The sequence below is a fragment of the Entelurus aequoreus genome, linkage group LG19, assembly GCF_033978785.1.
Source record: "Entelurus aequoreus isolate RoL-2023_Sb linkage group LG19, RoL_Eaeq_v1.1, whole genome shotgun sequence".
NCBI lineage: Eukaryota > Metazoa > Chordata > Actinopteri > Syngnathiformes > Syngnathidae > Entelurus > Entelurus aequoreus.
Window position 1 is genome coordinate 32,061,655 of NC_084749.1, and position 16,877 is coordinate 32,078,531.

The 16,877-nt window shown below is 38.0% G+C and overlaps 1 protein-coding gene across 1 annotated transcript; it reads right to left on the reverse strand.

Moving 5' to 3' along the window:
• Window positions 1–1,044: 1,044 nt before the first annotated feature.
• LOC133635275 (sentrin-specific protease 5-like) lies at window positions 1,045–16,386 on the reverse strand. The gene is made up of 10 exons (XM_062028311.1): window positions 16,250–16,386; window positions 10,843–12,493; window positions 9,837–9,945; window positions 9,618–9,765; window positions 8,401–8,448; window positions 8,152–8,229; window positions 7,929–8,066; window positions 7,098–7,181; window positions 4,706–4,756; window positions 1,045–4,535 (listed from the first exon to the last, which is right to left on the reverse strand). Exons 2-10 carry the CDS (start codon window positions 12,254–12,256, stop codon window positions 4,425–4,427), a joined length of 2,181 nt encoding a protein of 726 aa, XP_061884295.1. The 5' UTR covers window positions 12,257–12,493; window positions 16,250–16,386; the 3' UTR covers window positions 1,045–4,424.
• Window positions 16,387–16,877: the final 491 nt, after the last annotated feature.

Consider the following 16,877-nt stretch of genomic DNA (forward strand, 5'->3'; position numbering starts at 1 on the left):
TTAATTAAGCTTCTCCTTTCCAGACTATTAGTTTCAATGAGTCACCTAACATCTTTTTCTGTATCGTTTGCATGTTGAATCGCCTGAGAAAACACATTCAGGCAAACAAAAATTACTTAATATTTTTTTTTAAAAGATCACCCATGCACTTTAGGATCCTGGGTGGGCTGGAACCTATCCCAGCTGACTTCGGGTACTGACAACACGAGCAAGTGAAAAGATGCTTGGTTCGCCTAGTGTTTGCAGAAAATGTAATCATAAAACTTCCCTTGTCTGTAGCTGACTTACAATAATTGGCAGAGTTCAAAGCTTTAATTTTAAGGTGTGTAGGGAAGGCCTTTTTTTTTTAAATTTAATAATTTTTTTTACAAAAGCTATCCTCCATCAAATGCAGGTGGTTGGGTCGGAGGCTAGTAGCAAAGTGGCTCACAAGTTAGTGTTTTTTTTCTTTCATGTAACTTTTGGGTTCTAAAATGATAAATCCTGGATGCCAAACACATTTCTCTCAAGAAAAAAATAAAGCTGAGTTTGAATTTTGGGCTTTGCTCAGAAAAGCATTACACAAGAAACAAGCAATTTCTTATTAGGCCAACTGAGGAAAAGGGATAGAAAAGATGATAAAAAAACATTTACCCATCTTTCACCAACAAATAGAACTTGTTCCCCCATTGTGTTTACTGTTATAGTTACTCGACAAAAAACACACTTGACAGCACTTAAACATACCCCCCCCCCCCCCCCACGTACCACCTCAGAAAAAAAGCTTGCTCTCCAAGTACCACCTTAATGACAAACATAAAAATACAGTAGCGTAGTAGGCCTAAATAGTCATTAAAACAGGTTTTATTTAACATGTATATTTAATATTTTGGGCCACTGTAACATTACACAGTTTGAACATTAATACTGTTTGAATATTTAATTAAGTAATTATTTGGCATACCACTAGATCAGGGTGGTCAAACTCATTTGAGCTTAGGGGCCGCATTGAGGAAAATCTATTCCAACAAAAGCCGTGGCATAATAACTTTTAAATAAAGACAAATTCAGATTGTTTTCTTTGTTTTACTTTGGCCAAAATAGAACAAGCACGTTCTGAAAATGTACACATAAATAATCCTCTTGGCAAAACTTGGAAAGAATGAGTGCAGTTTCAAAAACACCCTGAAGAACACAATTAACTTAGACTTTGTCTCAGTGTATTTGCAAAGTCATTAAATGTTAAGCACTTTCTGTTTAGCATTCTCATGTTGGCAGTTCACCATTAAAAGATGTGTGTAGCAAAGCGACCAAATGCTTCCTCATACCGCCGCATTGGTGACATCTGCAACTGGCAAAACACATTCATTCATTTATCATCATTCAAATATTAAACTAAGTCATAATATAAACAAAACAATTATCAAAATGACATCACAGCCAAAATCAAGGTAACATAACTACAAACTTAACCAATGTGAACATGGTAGATTTAAGCATAAATTAAAATAGAACAAACACAACAAATGCAGAAACACACATTAAGTAAAAAGGTGTGCGTCGATACTGCATCAGTCTGCCGCCATCTGCTACCAGCCAAAACAGGAGCAGCAGATTGCTTGCACCTGCGCTGATTCAAGTAGGGGCAGCCAATCCAAAGGGCATTTAAAAGTCAGCTGACATGTCATCTTTAAACAGTGTCCTGTGTGATGTGGGTTACACTTGAATTGCCATTGTGACACCCAGTGGACACATTTAAAATAGCAGTTTCATTGATTAAAAAAATGCAGCTCATTTTTATACTGTGCAAACTCGTCTTGCAGGCCGCGGGCCAGATAAAACCGTACGTTTGACATCCTTGCACTAGATGGATCCCGCATACCGTTTGAGAATCACTGATCTAGATAACATGTATTGGATATGCTTTGGTGTAAAGATTTTGCGTAAATATTGCTCGACAGTTACATTTAGAGTTTGTTTTCTGAGTCTGTCTGCAAGATGTCTGTTTGTGGAGGCGTTCCCAGATTGCAAATTAAGTTACAACCCACCCTCTCCAAAAGTACCTGATTTAATCTTTTTAATATGCACACTGTTAAAATATAACATTGTATTATAAGTAGAAAAGAATGAAAATCATCATAGGTCCCCTTTACGCTTTGGCAGTGTCGTAGAAAGTTACACAAAAGGTTCAACTTTAGCACCTCATAGCACAACTGTAGGACGATCAAAGATTCCCTAGCAAAATTGTAAATCTTAATTCTTCATTAAACCATTATGAAAGAAATAGAGACACATACACATGCTAGAGACCGCCACTGCTTAAGAATGTTGCAATGTTGTCATCGCGCTAATTTCATTGGGAATGTGTGCATGCGTTGCACACTCATATCTTCACTTCACTTCCTTGTTTACGTTCACAGAGATGTCCATTTTTAATTATCTCTTACTGTCTCTTATTGGTTTGGATTTATCCAATCTTATAAGCAGTATGGGGGGCAAGGGAGCTGGGCATATGTGAATGTTTTTTGTCCCCCTTCATCCTCGTGGCGCCCCTTAGAGAAAGCCACCCTAGCTGATTGTCCATGTGGAACCTTATTTTTTTGTTTATAACTGAGCTTTGGCCACCCCTGCTTTACTTGGTGAGTGTTTGTTTTTTTCAAATATAAAACAAATGCAATATCGCTAAACCTTTCTCAAATGATATTTGTATAATTGGTGATGTCTCGCCCTAATACACAAGTATATACATTTAAAGTTTCCAGATGCTTGTTTCTGTAGGTTCAAAAGCTAAATGTCAATTATTGGAGAAACTCAAGAAACAAACTAATGTAATTAAAATAAAGCAATAGTAAATCGAAATCCTGATTTAGTGCTCTCCCTTGTGGTCAATGTTAGTAGTGCAGTAGTAAATGACTGACATATATAACGAAGTAAAAATTACAATAGCCTAAGAAAATGTATGTGAATACGTTGCCACAATAATTGCTATGATCTTCCAGCCATTGCATTATAGTACAACTATCACAATCCTGTTCCCGGCCTGATTCAAGCATTTCAACAATACACATTAAAAACATACTGTATTGTCATATTTTTGTTTACTCTGATTAAACCCTTCAAACTTTGTAATAAATATGTCCTATTTGTCTTTTGTACACTAATTTGTTTCTCAAGAATGTGTTCTATAATATAATGATTCTTTAAACCCATCACCACATATTATAGCAATCTAAAGATATCATGCAAATACAATAGAAGCGCAGTTTTCATAATTACAATCAGATCAGCTGATTAATAAATTACTTTAAAAAAACACACAATTCAATATGTTTGAATATTTATCTGAAGGATTTTATCCCCTAAAAAAACGATCTGTTCAAGTACAGGTAAAACATCTTCAATACAACTACTGCTTGTTGCCTCAATTTTTACCTTATCAAAAACATATTAGAGAGACAGAAAAAAAGAGAGAGGAAGAAAAGCAACCCGTTTGCAGCAGTCTCGGCATTTTAAGAACAATAAAAATGTGTTTTTAGCCAAAAGCGAGCATTTACAGTCATTAAAGTACAGTTAAGTGTGGTAATAAAACTATAAGAAGAAAATCAGACGGATAGGACACTGGAATTATATGCGAGGTCCACTTGATTCTTTCAATGCTTCTACACTAAATACTTGATAGATTGACTGCTTGGCTGACACTTATGTCAGAGCTGTGGCCTTAACGTTAGCAGCTTGACCTCTACACCCAACTAACAACAACAAGAAATGGATGGACATTGAGCTAGAACATCTGATTAATAGCTTCATAAAAAAGGAGGACTTTCAAGAGAAAAGTTTAGGTGTAATTTGACAAAAACCTGATATTCTAAAAGGGAGTCAACTATACTGTATATCCCTGTTTCAGCCACAGCCAACGTTTGTTGCCAGCTTCTATACTAAGAAGTCAGCGCCCTGCAGAGACAGCAAGGAAAGCTACGGGGGTCAGTACAATCGTTTGATATTCTAAACTCTTCAGCTCCGATAACCGTGCAAATATTAGCAGTCCAGGAAGCAAAGGACCCGACGGCCATCTTCAAGTTTTAGGTGAACGGTTGGTCCACTAAATCGCACCACCTTTTCTTGAAATTACATGTTCGAAGACATAAAGACACGAGGCGCCGCTGTTTTAAAAGTCATGAAGTTTAAAATGGCCGCTCCGTTTGGAATCCACGCAGTTGGTCCGAGCAAGAGAGGGTCCAAAGAAGAGCGACTGGCCATGCTAAATGCATAAAGAAAAGGCAACGTGAAAACGTAAGAGTCCAGCATCAGTAGGAGGCCACGTCAGTAGTTCTTGTGTGGATCTCATGTAACAGACGCTCATTAAAAGTAAGATCTGTCTGACAAGCTCTGGCAGCTCTCCTCATGTAAATAGGTAAGGTGAGCTCAGGGGGGCATTTCTCAGTCCTTTAAGAGTTGAGGTGTCGGTCGCAGAGCTCTTTGTAGATCCGTTTGCGAATGTGAGGCATGTCCTCCTGACTGAACAGCAGGGGCTGCTTCACCGAGAGACAACGGCAATACTGGCAGACGCAGGAAAGAAACAAAAAAAAAACTGAGTCGAATGATAAGTTTGGATGCATTTCCGATATTGGACATTCTCATATTTAGACAGACGAGAAAATGGGAGAATGAAACAAGCACAGGAGATAAGAGAGAAGAGTTGAAATGAAAAGGTAAAAGAAAGTCTCACCTCAAGGACAAAAACGCCGCAGTCGCTATCGTTCTTCTGCTGAGGAATACCCTGAGGAGTCAGTGAGATCAGTTACAAAGCTATACTACGTTATTTGAATATAATTGCATGCAACAGGAGGACAGGAATGTATTCCACTTGGCACCATCATTTTTCTTGCATTCTACTATAAAAGCGGTTACACTCAAAGTTCGATATAATGCTGTCTTTGCGGTACATAATATACCAATCGTGTTATTCCCAAGATCACGTTATATAGAAAGACTTAGTTTTTACCCTTTTTTTCGCAAACGTTATGCGCTATTAAATGATAAATAAATGATAAATGGGTTATACTTGTATAGCGCTTTTCTACCTTCAAGGTACTCAAAGCGCTTTGACAGTATTTCCACATTTACCCATTCACACACACATTCACACACTGATGGCGGGAGCTGCCATGCAAGGCGCTAACCAGCAGCCATCAGAGGCAAAGGGTGAAGTGTCTTGCCCAAGGACACCACGGACGTGACTAGGAAGGTAGAAGGTGGGAGTTGAACCCCAGTAACCAGCAACACTCCGATTGCTGGCACAGCCACTCTTATCAACTTCGCCACGCCGTCCTATTGCTTGGCTGCCTAAACCTACTTGGTGAATAGATCACGTGGATGCCCCCACGTGATGTATATGGTGGATTGTGCTCGCACGTCACAAAACGGGGTGGGCACCAACTAGTTTTGGACATCACTGGGTCGATATTTTGTTATTTTTATTTTATTCCTTCTTAATGGAAATTTTCATAAAGATTTAATGTGTAAGTGTTACAATCTGGTCACATGTCTGCAAAGGTCATGTCTCCCAGGATGCAGTAGGAATCAGCTTGCAGGTAAGAATGCTTTTTTAATTCCAGTACGAGGCACAAAAACATACAGGGCATTAGCCTAGCGTGAAGCTAACTGGCACTCAAACGGTGCAACAAGAAGGTGGAAGTGTAGTAATCAAGACGTGAAACTGTAAACCAACACAGGACATGACTACGATGGACCGGTCATAACAGTAATGTAAATATGCGATCATTTGGTAAAAAAAAACACCATTGACTCTTGCAGAAAAAAACGGGGGAAAATTTGAGATCCATGGCATGATCGCATTATATAGAACGTTGCGTTATATTGGACCCGCGTTATATCGAACTTTAATTGTACCCTGGGTTTTATTTGTCTCACTTTCTCGTATAATTAGCTTTTCACCAAAAGTTTGCCCCAGTTTTCAGTTATCGTACAGCCAAACATGTCGTGACAAACTTTATGCTGTCTTTAAGTTCAAGTGGAGTGGTATTTCTTTTTTTGGATGCCGCGAGTGGCCACAATAACTAATTAAGCCAAGCTCATTACGCAATATGTTGAATGATGCGAACGCGTTTGTTACTGAAAACTTTTGGCGTGTGCGTGGCTCAGATGGTAGAGCGGACGGCAGAAACGTGATGGTTCCAGGTTCAAATCCAGCTTCCGCTATCCTAGCTGCTGCCTTTCCGTCCTTGGGCAAGACGCTTCCCAGTGCTACCCACACTAGTATAAATGTAGCTTAAATGTAGATAATGGGTTTCTCAATGTAAAGCGCTTTGAGTCACAAGAGAAAAAAGGGCTATATAAATATAATTCACTTCACTTTCTAATATGCTTCTTCCTCGGAAACTTTGTATTTGTAAATAATATGCAACTATAATTATCGGAATTATTTGCTTTGATATTTTTGTGTTTATATTGACAAATGTGTTGTTTTAAACTGCAATTTTGCTCAACTAAGGACACTTCTTACATATATCTAGCTTGTGTGCTATTTTTTTGCTTCGCTGTTGTGTAGCTGCTTGCTCTTAATGGCCTTTAGCCTACAATGCTTGCCTTTTGTAAATTACTTGGCTAAATTTCAAGAAAAGACTATAACCTTGTGTGCTTATTGGAGGACAGTTAGCTGTAAACTGTCCAGCAATGCATAAATAAACACACTACAGGACTGCTTGTATTGAAGATTTTAGATGCTCGCCGATATAATCCGATACTTGTTTTCTTCTTGCCGATATAGGACTAATATCAACCCCTAATAATCCATAAATAATAATGTGCCCTACTAGCTTCAATGTTTTTTTTATATACATTTTAAAATAAATGTTCAACAATTATAAATGTTGATATATTTTAGTAATAAAACTATTTTTCGGTGTAGTAGTGTATTGCTGGTGTATTAACATTTAAAACATGATTGTAAAATTGGGGCAATTGTGGCAGAAACCTTACATGGTGGTTGTCTAATACATGTGTAGAACATGAAAACTGTGAAATCACATTTTTATTGAGCCAAATGCCATTGTAGTAGTAATAGTGACTTGAGTATACATAGTCTATTATGTAGTTACCTTGATGATTGCAATCTTCCAGCCTTTTAGGAAATCAGCCTTTTTTTGTTCTTGGGCTTCTGACTGAAGATACTTCATGATGTTCTAACAGGGCACCACACACACACACAACAGTGAGCAACAATTATTCTTCCTAAAATAACATCCAACCATAGAGGTGACAACAATTAAAAGGAACAATTGCCAATGATGTGGCGCTCACGTTGGTGAAGAAACAATGACATAATGTTGTTTAATTGACCTCTCAAAAACCCTGATCTAAAATTTCACCAAATTATCAGGATGTGTATAGTCCATCAGGGAGGTATTCGCAGCGCTTCACTTCTTCCATATTTTATGTTACAGCCGTGTTCCAAAATGGAATACATTCATTTTTGTTCTCAATATTTTACAGACAACACCCCATAAAGACAATGTGAATACATGTGATTTATTTACTTTTTTTTTTTTTTTATCCATCCATAAAAAAAATTAAAACAACTTTTCAGATTGTCAATATGGGGTATTGTTTGTAGAATTTTGAGGACACATGAATATATTCCATTTTGGAGAAAGGCTGTAACATAACTAAATGTGGAATAAGTGAAGCACTGTGAATACTTTCCGGATGCTATGTATTTGAATTGAAGTACAGTAGAGAGATTCCCAAGAGATCCCCACAAGTCTTCAGCTGTGTCAACAGAGACTGCATGTTTCTGCACCAGCGAAAGCAAAAGAAGCCTTGATGTGACAAAACCGAACAACATTCTACAGTCCGTATGAAAAATGTTATATTTTTTTCGTCACATTCGTTTTGCTTTGAAAGAACTGTACATGTACACTGCCACTCACATCTGCGGTGTGTCGGAAGACGATGCCTTGGCTGTCAAAGTAATTGATGGTCTTGGTTGCCATGGTGACGGTGACAAGAGACCAATGGATTTCTAAGTGTATGGGAAAGAGCAGTAGCCATTTGGAGAACAAATCCACCTGAAATTTGTCCCGCAAAGAAAAACTGTTATTGAAAAAATTTTTTAATGTTAACTAACATCGTAGTCATCATCAGTCTCCTTACTTTTTTGGTCCATCTTTTTACACCCTCATAACCCTTGGCAACCAACTGCTTATGGAAGAAACTGTTGAAAAAATGAACCTAGAAACCAAACATGTTTTTAAACCATAGGGCTGGATTCAATAGATATTAGTAATGGTATGATATAATTAAACACTTAAACTATACCATACAACATCATTAACACGCACCATAAAAGTACATTTCTGTCTTTTTTAAACCCATAATCCACATTCACAGGATATAACTTACATTGTGTTGTGTTGCTTCCATAATCAATTCTCCATATGTGTTGATAATCTGGACAAAATGAGACGTAAAGTGAAATATAAAAGATTATTTAACTGATTGTCACCATGTAGTAAATGTGCACAAAAGCAACGCAATATTTCAGTTTGTACATGTGCAGTGGTACCTCAATTTAGGAGTGCCCCAACTTAAGAGTGTTTTAGGATAAGAGTAGTCTCTCGGCTAATTGTTATGATTTAGGTTGCAAGCAAAAATGTGAGCTACAAGCATCCCAGTCATTGATTGGCGTAGCAAATGAACCAACCAAAACATTGTGTCTACTCGTTAAGCATCAGTTTACAGCTAGAGATCAACATAACTTGGTTTTTTAAGCATAGGAATGAAGAAAATAGATGTATATGACAGTGCTGATAAGAAGTGGATGATATTCGTTGAATTAAAAAATGAAATCATCAATAACATGACAGTGCGTGCCGTCAACTTGGCAAAGTAATTTGAGCATATCACTGCTAGTCTGCACCATACTGCGGCAGAATGAGTCTCACATCCGCAAAGGACGCCAAAATAATATCTAAATATATTATCTATTAAAATATTGAAAAGCTGCTGATGGTGTGTTTGACAGAGAATCAGCTCGAGAAAGAGATACTGTAGAATTCCACTCTACAAAATAATATTATTTCATCAAATATTAGAATTACATTTTCTGGAATATTGGCTTTCAATACTTAGATTATATGAAAGTATTTTAATGACATGCTAAATGTTAAAATTGTGCTGTTTGGGGGGCCAAACCCCAATTAAATAGATTTCAATGGGAGACATTGATTTAAAATACAAGTGTTGAGTTAAGAACTCAGTCACTGAACCAATTAGGCTCATAAATTGAGGTACTACTGTATATATTAAATGTATCATTCATACGTTTTCTATTTACAAACCATGTTACCAGACTTTTTTTTAACCGCACAATAATCTCTTTTGAAGTCTGACGACATTAAGAGATGAAGACAGACATACTTTGGTTATAAACTATCGACAGCAGCAGACACTGATGAACTGTGGATAACATGAATTTCTGGTTACTTTTGGCAACTGTAACATGAAAGCACTATCGCTCATAATTATGCAAATTGGGGTATGACGTCGTCTAACCCACCCCCACAACGCCACATTTACGCACTTCTGTGGGGAAACACTGGACTTCCACCTTTCCTTACCTGGTCATTTAGCCAATTCTGTTCCTCCAGCGTGCTGAGGTCTTCAAGGCTCAACGTGTGTTTGTTGTACATGACCATAAAGCTAGCAACAGGTGCAGAGGCGAGCGCTGCTTTGTACCGCTTCATCTCTTCCAGGACGTTCAGTCTCCTACAACAAACGCGTTAAGATGTGAGCAGAGTGGATGACAAAAATTTCATGTTGCGTGTATATGCACTAACTTGTTGGCGAGGTCGTCACTGTTGCCATTCTCCTTCAGGTAATCCAGGACATCTGTCTCACTGACAGGAATGAAACTGCCATATTTTAAGTAGAAGCTCTCCAGAAACTCTAAAATGTATACGTCATTGTCACAGGATTAGATTTCCCATCTTCTTGGCAGGTCAACGCAGAGGTGTACCAACCACTGACTTTGCAAATTTAAATAATGGGTCAACAAAACAAGACATATTTTAAAGAACAAACATTATCTAAAAGCATGTGTTTAATGTACAAAACTCGGATGACATGATAAATACCTCCTGGCCTTCAAAACTAAGGTTGTGCCAATCAAACGATATCGGACGATTTTCGTGAAAAAGTACATGATCACAAATGATGATCCTATCTTGCTGACAAGTGGTTAGCTGCTAGTTATGTGTACATTGTGGAGCCGCTCCCATGAACTAATAATAATCATCTCCATCACGGAAAATAAACTGCATTTCTTCATATCTTAAGTATCATTATCATGTATTAGAAGCAGGCATGGTAATAGCTAAACTAACCATATTTAAACAACAACAAGAAATAACAACAACTGTTGGTGTGTCAGCATTGTCGCAGTTAGTACACGACAAGTAAGAGTAGGATCGAATCGATCTATAAATTGGTGTTGTCAGTGTCAGTGTTGTCATAAATACTAGAGTGATCAGAACAATATCTTTACGTTTCTTAAAATCACTTTGTTGTTTTTGTTCATTTTTACAAACTCAGGGAATAATTCCCTGGACACAGAAGTGCAAAAACCAAAGAGTTTAGATGAGTAGAGATAGTTTTTGCTTTTGTTTAGTTATTGTGTACTATTGACTTTGTTTCAATAAAAGAAAAAGGAACTAGTTAAAATATTGTTAAACTGTCAATAACACTCACCAAAAATACACTGAAAAATGTACATTACGTGTTATTGGTATTGGTATCGGCAGCATAAAACCCTGATGGAATGTCCCTATCCAAAACCGATCTTACCATGGACCAAATGAATAAGTCGCTCCAGGTTATCACCATTCTGTGCCGTTGCATCCGTCTCTTGTGCATTTGCGTCATTTGGCAGATCATCATTGGGTTCTTCCCCTTTTTCCCAGGTTCCAGGCTGACAGTACAACCTGTGGTCTCTCAGCGCGCAGCTGTGCATACTGCTGCACACCGCGACAGGACCGTTGTATGAACAAACCGCCACTGGATTGTCTGTGTCCATGGGTGTGGATCTGTGGTCGAGGTCTGTGGGTGAGCTGGCGTTTCCATTGGACAGAGTAGGTGATAAACATAGGGATGAAAGGTCTGTCCTCTCATTCTCTTGCTCTACCTGCATCTCCGATTCGTGGTTTGGAAGACATCCTGGCCTTAAAGGAGAGGTGGACTCTCCTGATAAGCAAAGTGTTCCGTTTCCTGCTTCGGTCATGCAGGTTATGTCATCAATTGTCTCTTCAGCTTTTGTCGCAGACAAACTTATCTCATCTTTATTTCCAATCTGTGATAAATCCAATGTACAGTATATCTGCGGCTGGGCTTCAGAACAGATAACAACCTCATTTCCAATACCTTGTTTGATTCCAATGATCATTTTCGATGCCAAAGGACCTGCCATTCCTCCCCGGCCAGGTTTACCGCCTCCTCTCCCTCTTACAAGCACCATACTTCTGCCAGTCATTCCTGGGGACAACACCTGCCCAATCTTTTTTCGTTCTGTTTCAGCAACCCGTGAAATTACTGTCAATATGTTCTCCTTCTTTTGCACAACATAGTTTGTTACTGGTCCATCTGGAGGACTGACATGGACATTTGAAGGAGCAGCAGAATCTGACTGTGGATTTGAGGTTTTATTGTTCCCATGGGTGTCATTTTCTTCCCTTGTTTCCCTTAATTTACCTTCCGTCAGGTCAAAGTCATTAATGATCAACAACTTGTCCCCGTCTTGTCTTTTTGGGGTGTCCTGAAGGTGCCGTCCAGCTCCCCTACCCCTACCTCGTCCCCTTCCCCTGCCCCTTCCTCTGCCTCTGCCAGGAGGTCTGATATTGTGTCCTTTGCTGTTGGGGCCACAACAGTCACAGGCCTTAGGAACCCTCTTTCTGCCTGACGTGCGGCCATTGACTGTTCCCTGAGTGGGATGTGTTGACTGTGTAGCGGACGGCAAATTCCCTTTAAGTGCTATTAGCGGGGTTACAACTGAGGGCTTATCATCCTCAGGAATCTGAGTAGAAGGCTGCGTGGTGTCTGAAATGGGGGTAACATCTGACCCAACTGAGGCAAGGAGCTTTGCAGGGCTATGAGCGAGGTCTTTGACAGTATCTTTCAGATGCAGCACTGGAGGAGGTGCTGCCTCAGTTATATTAGTTGAAAGAGATGTTGTTTTCATTGGGGAAGCAGAATTGCTGTGAACCATGACGTCCTCCTTTTGCACTTTAACCCCATCCCAAAGACTCCACTTTTCCCTGTTGGTCTTCTTCACTACCAAGTATGGTACAGTGTGTTGTTGGGGGGTTTTTGAATCAAGAAAATCAGTTGTATTCTATGTCTTCCTGTTAAATGTCACAGGTACAACAGATGACAAATTGGGATTACTGAGTTGCTCAACTGCAGCTATATACTCTTTTTAGGATTGTACCTCCACCGGAGTCTCCTATAGGATAGGAGAAACAAAGTAGCAGAGAATTAATACAGAAACAGTGATATCACTAGAATAAATGAGGCATTTGTTAGTAGTAGAACTGCGCAATATAGAATATATACGATATAAATTTGGCCAAAGATAGAGCTTTTAATACTATCGTGATAACGGATGTTGACACATTCTGGCTGTTTCCTCAAATTTGACAGCAACAAGCAAACGACCGGGTCCACACCGCAATGTCGTGTCCTCGCTCACAGCTAATGTCTCTTTATAGTGCAACTTGCTGCAATGGCAGCAAATAAACTGTTTCTTACAAATCCAAGCGCACGAGGAATAGCTAAACAAGCTACACTACACATTGTAGGAGAATATGCTAACTGCTAATCGCAAGTTAGAGCTCTTGAATGTAAACAGGGTGGGCGAATTGGTACAAATAGCGACAAGAACAATACCAAGTACCGGTAGTACTTTATCAGGTTGATACCACACTGGCTAGAACAATATTTTTTACTAGCAAAACATCTTCTGTAATTTTTGATATTGTTTACAAACTCAGGAAATAAGTCCCTGGATATAGGAGCGCCGTAAGGCCAAAAACCAAAGTATTTTAAATCAGAGCCAATATTAGGTCATAGTTAAAAAATGTAACTGTTATTGTTAAACCGCCATCTTGTTATTTTGTCTGATTACAACTGTGATCAAAAATGTTATTATTCAATGATCTTGAAATTTTAAGTATCGCTATCAGTATTGGTACAATTCAGTGATCTTTATACTACAGTACGCAGTCTACATCTAACGGTATGCTAAATAATCATTTCATACAGTGTTTCGTCTTTTTAAACACAGTGTTACTGTTCAAACCGTGTGTAAGTTAAAGTGGCTAAAAATATTAAATATACTTGTTAAATAAAACATCTTCCTTGTTTTCAATTAATACTTAGGCCTACTATGCTACTGTATTTTAACATTGGTTATTATGGTGGTACTTGGAGAGACAATTTTTTTCCTAAAGTGGTACTTGGTGGAAAAAAGTTTGGGAACCACTGTATAAATCAATACTCAACTACTTGGTATTGGATCGATACCCAAATATGTATTTTTGCTCAAAACTAAATGTATTGAAAACAACAAAAGAATGCATGTTTATTACATTTTAACACAAGTGTAGATTAAACTATTTTACAACAGAGAGTAACCAGACATAACAGTGAATTAACAAGTAGTTGAGTTGAGTTGAGTTTAAGTTTATTTGGAACATGTATGCATGACATGATACATCCCAATTTCCAGTTTCTCTATTCAACATGTTCGAAAAGTAGTAGGAAGAAGCAGAACTTATTTAATCCTACCCCTTTTCCTTCACATAGCAGTTGCTAAAATTTTTGTTCACTTCCTGTTCTCAATTTATTCACAATATACTCCATAGGTAATAACAATAAAAAAATAAAAAAAAATAATTGGTGAAGTAAGTTATATTTCATATGGTGAGATGAGTAAGATTATCTTGAAAATGAATGGATGGATTAAATACATTCAGAATGTTTATCATGGTTCTTCTTCTTTGTACTTTGTAAACACTTTTAAGTTTGAAGAGTTTCTTGAAGTGGATCGTATTAGTACATTGTTTGATTTCTTTGCTTAATCCATTCCATCATTTAATTCCACATACTGATATACTGAAGGTCTTAAGTGTTGTACGTGCGTACAAATGTTTTAAATTAAATTTTTCTCTAAACTTATATTCCTCCTCTTTTGTTGAGAATAATTTTTGTATATTATTGGGTAGCAGATTATAGTTTGCTTTGTGTATAATTGTTGCTGTTTGCAAATTCACCATGTCGTGGAATTTCAGTATTTAGGTGGCGACTTGTCCAGGGTGTACCCTGCCTTCCGCCCATGTGCAGTTGAGATGGGCTCCAGCACCCCCCGCGACCCCGAAAGAGACAAGCGGTAGAAAATGGATGGATGAATAGAGGGTTTGTATGTTCTCTATATCCAGCATTATGATCTTTTTTGTAACACTGTTAATGAATGAAATGTACTTTTGTAGTTATTTCCCCATATTTCTACACAATAACTCAGATATGGTAACACTAGCGAGCAGTAGAGAATATGGAGTGATTTTTGGTCTAGAACAGTGGTTCTTAACCTTGTTGGAGGTACCGAACCCCACCAGTTTCATATGCGCATTCACCGAACCCTTGTGAAAAATAAAATGATGTTTTTTTTTCAAATTCAAGACAAGGTTATATGTTTTTGGTAACACTTTAGTATGGGGAACATATTCTAAGTAACAAAGACTTAATTTAGAGTTTTTTGGACACTAGGTGAACATATTCTAAGTAACAAAGACTTAATTTAGAGTTATTTGGTTAGGGTTAGGGGTAGAGGGTTAGGGCCAGGGTTAGCGGGTTAGGGTTGTAATAAGGCCATGCCGAATAAGGCATTAATAAGTACTTAATAATGACTAGTTAGGAGCCAATATGTTACTAATTTGCATGTTAATAAGCAACTAATTAATGGTGAATATGTTCCCCATACTAAAGTGTTACCATGTTTTTTGACTGGTGCACAAAATGAACCGTGCATGAACATCCCCTTGTTCAAAGAACAAAACCAACACAGTGCATGAACTCACAACAAATTACACACCTGCAAATCAGTGTGACTTCTGCTGTTGCCGTATCCGTAATACGCCGATAGGGAGAAGTTTTTATTTACACGACGATCGGGTGTGTTTTGACCTCCGCCGAACCCCTTAGCCCGACTCACCTGAACCCCTAGGGTTCGATCGAACCCAGGTTAAGAACCACTGCTCTAGAACATGTTTTGCTGTATTCATTATTGACATGTTCCTTGCTACTTTATGTTGTATATTGTTTACATGAGATTTCCAGTTCAAGTAGATTAATATATCGAGATATTTATCTTTATCGCAGGGACCTGCGATACATATTGCAATACAGATTTCGGGCCACATCACCCATCCCTAGTTAGTAGGCAGTGTTCCAAAAACCTCGATTTGTGGAAGTTACAGCAAGAAAGAGGTAATGCTGACAACTACAATTGAAATTCATATTTAGAAGCAGACAAAACTAACTGCTAAAATTACTTATCTATAGACTAAATACAAACAGTTTGATGTTGTTTTTTTTACATAGCAATTATTACACTCTGTTAAGCACTTACCTTTCACATTTGAGAGTTTAAAGGCTGGACACTGAACTGGAATTAGCAGCATCCTTCATTAGAGATTTGGCAAACCTATCCATGCAGTGTCTATACTTTTTATATACATTTTTAGAATTCCCTATTGAGCGACGCATTAACACAGTAAAAGCCCCAGTCAATGTTGCGTTATATTGCTATATAAAACAACAGTATTAAAAGTCTCGAAATACAAGTTTAAGAGCAGTAATTTACGAACAATGCAATAATCCGTCACAACAATAAAATGTTAAGATAAAGAGAGAAAATACGTTGGCCAAGCTCAAGAGACCACGTATTTGATGTTATTTACTTATTTTTCGACACACAACAGCGATTATTACTCGTATGAGAGCGAGTGTGTCATTTTAGGGTCTTTTGAATAAGTTAGTGGTTCTCCTGAGGGCGAAGCTAGCCGAGTTAGCTCGCTGCAGCCAAACCAGAGACGAGCAAACGGAGGATAGAAGTGAAGTCTTGAGCGGGAATTTCGAATTCTAAATGCATACACGGTAAACGTTTGGGAAAACGTCCAAAATAAACATTCGTGTACATTACCTCGATATTGGGATGGCAAGAGTTTTGTCTCGCCATAATTTGAGGATACAGGCAACAAATTGTGGGCGCACGTTGATGGCGTCACGATGGCGACGTCATCCTCGTCTCATTCCGTAGATCCCCGAACTAGGCTTCGTGTTCCTGAGCTCGAAGCCTCTTTACAGTATTTTAATTGAACTCAAATTAGATATGGTTATGGTTTTTTTTTTAAATAATAAAAAAGTATGTATAAACGTGGTCAAAAGTTTACATACATTTGTAAAGAACATAATGTCATGGCTGTCTTGAGTTTCCAATAATTTCTACAACTCTTATTTTTTTGTGATAGAGTGATTGGAGCTGAAGTTTAGTTCTTTTATGAATTTATTATGGGTCTACTGAAAATGTGACCAAATCTGCTGGGTCAAAAGTATACATACAGCAATGTTAATATTTGGTTACATGTCCCTTGACAAGTTTCACTGCAATAAGGCGCTTTTGGTAGCCATCCACAAGCTTCTGGTTGAATTGTTGACAACTCCTCTTGACAAAATTGGTGAAGTTCAGCTAAATTTGTTGGTTTAAGTCAGGTCTTTGGGAAGGCCATTTTAAAACCTTAATTCTAGCCTGATTTAGCCATTCCTTTACC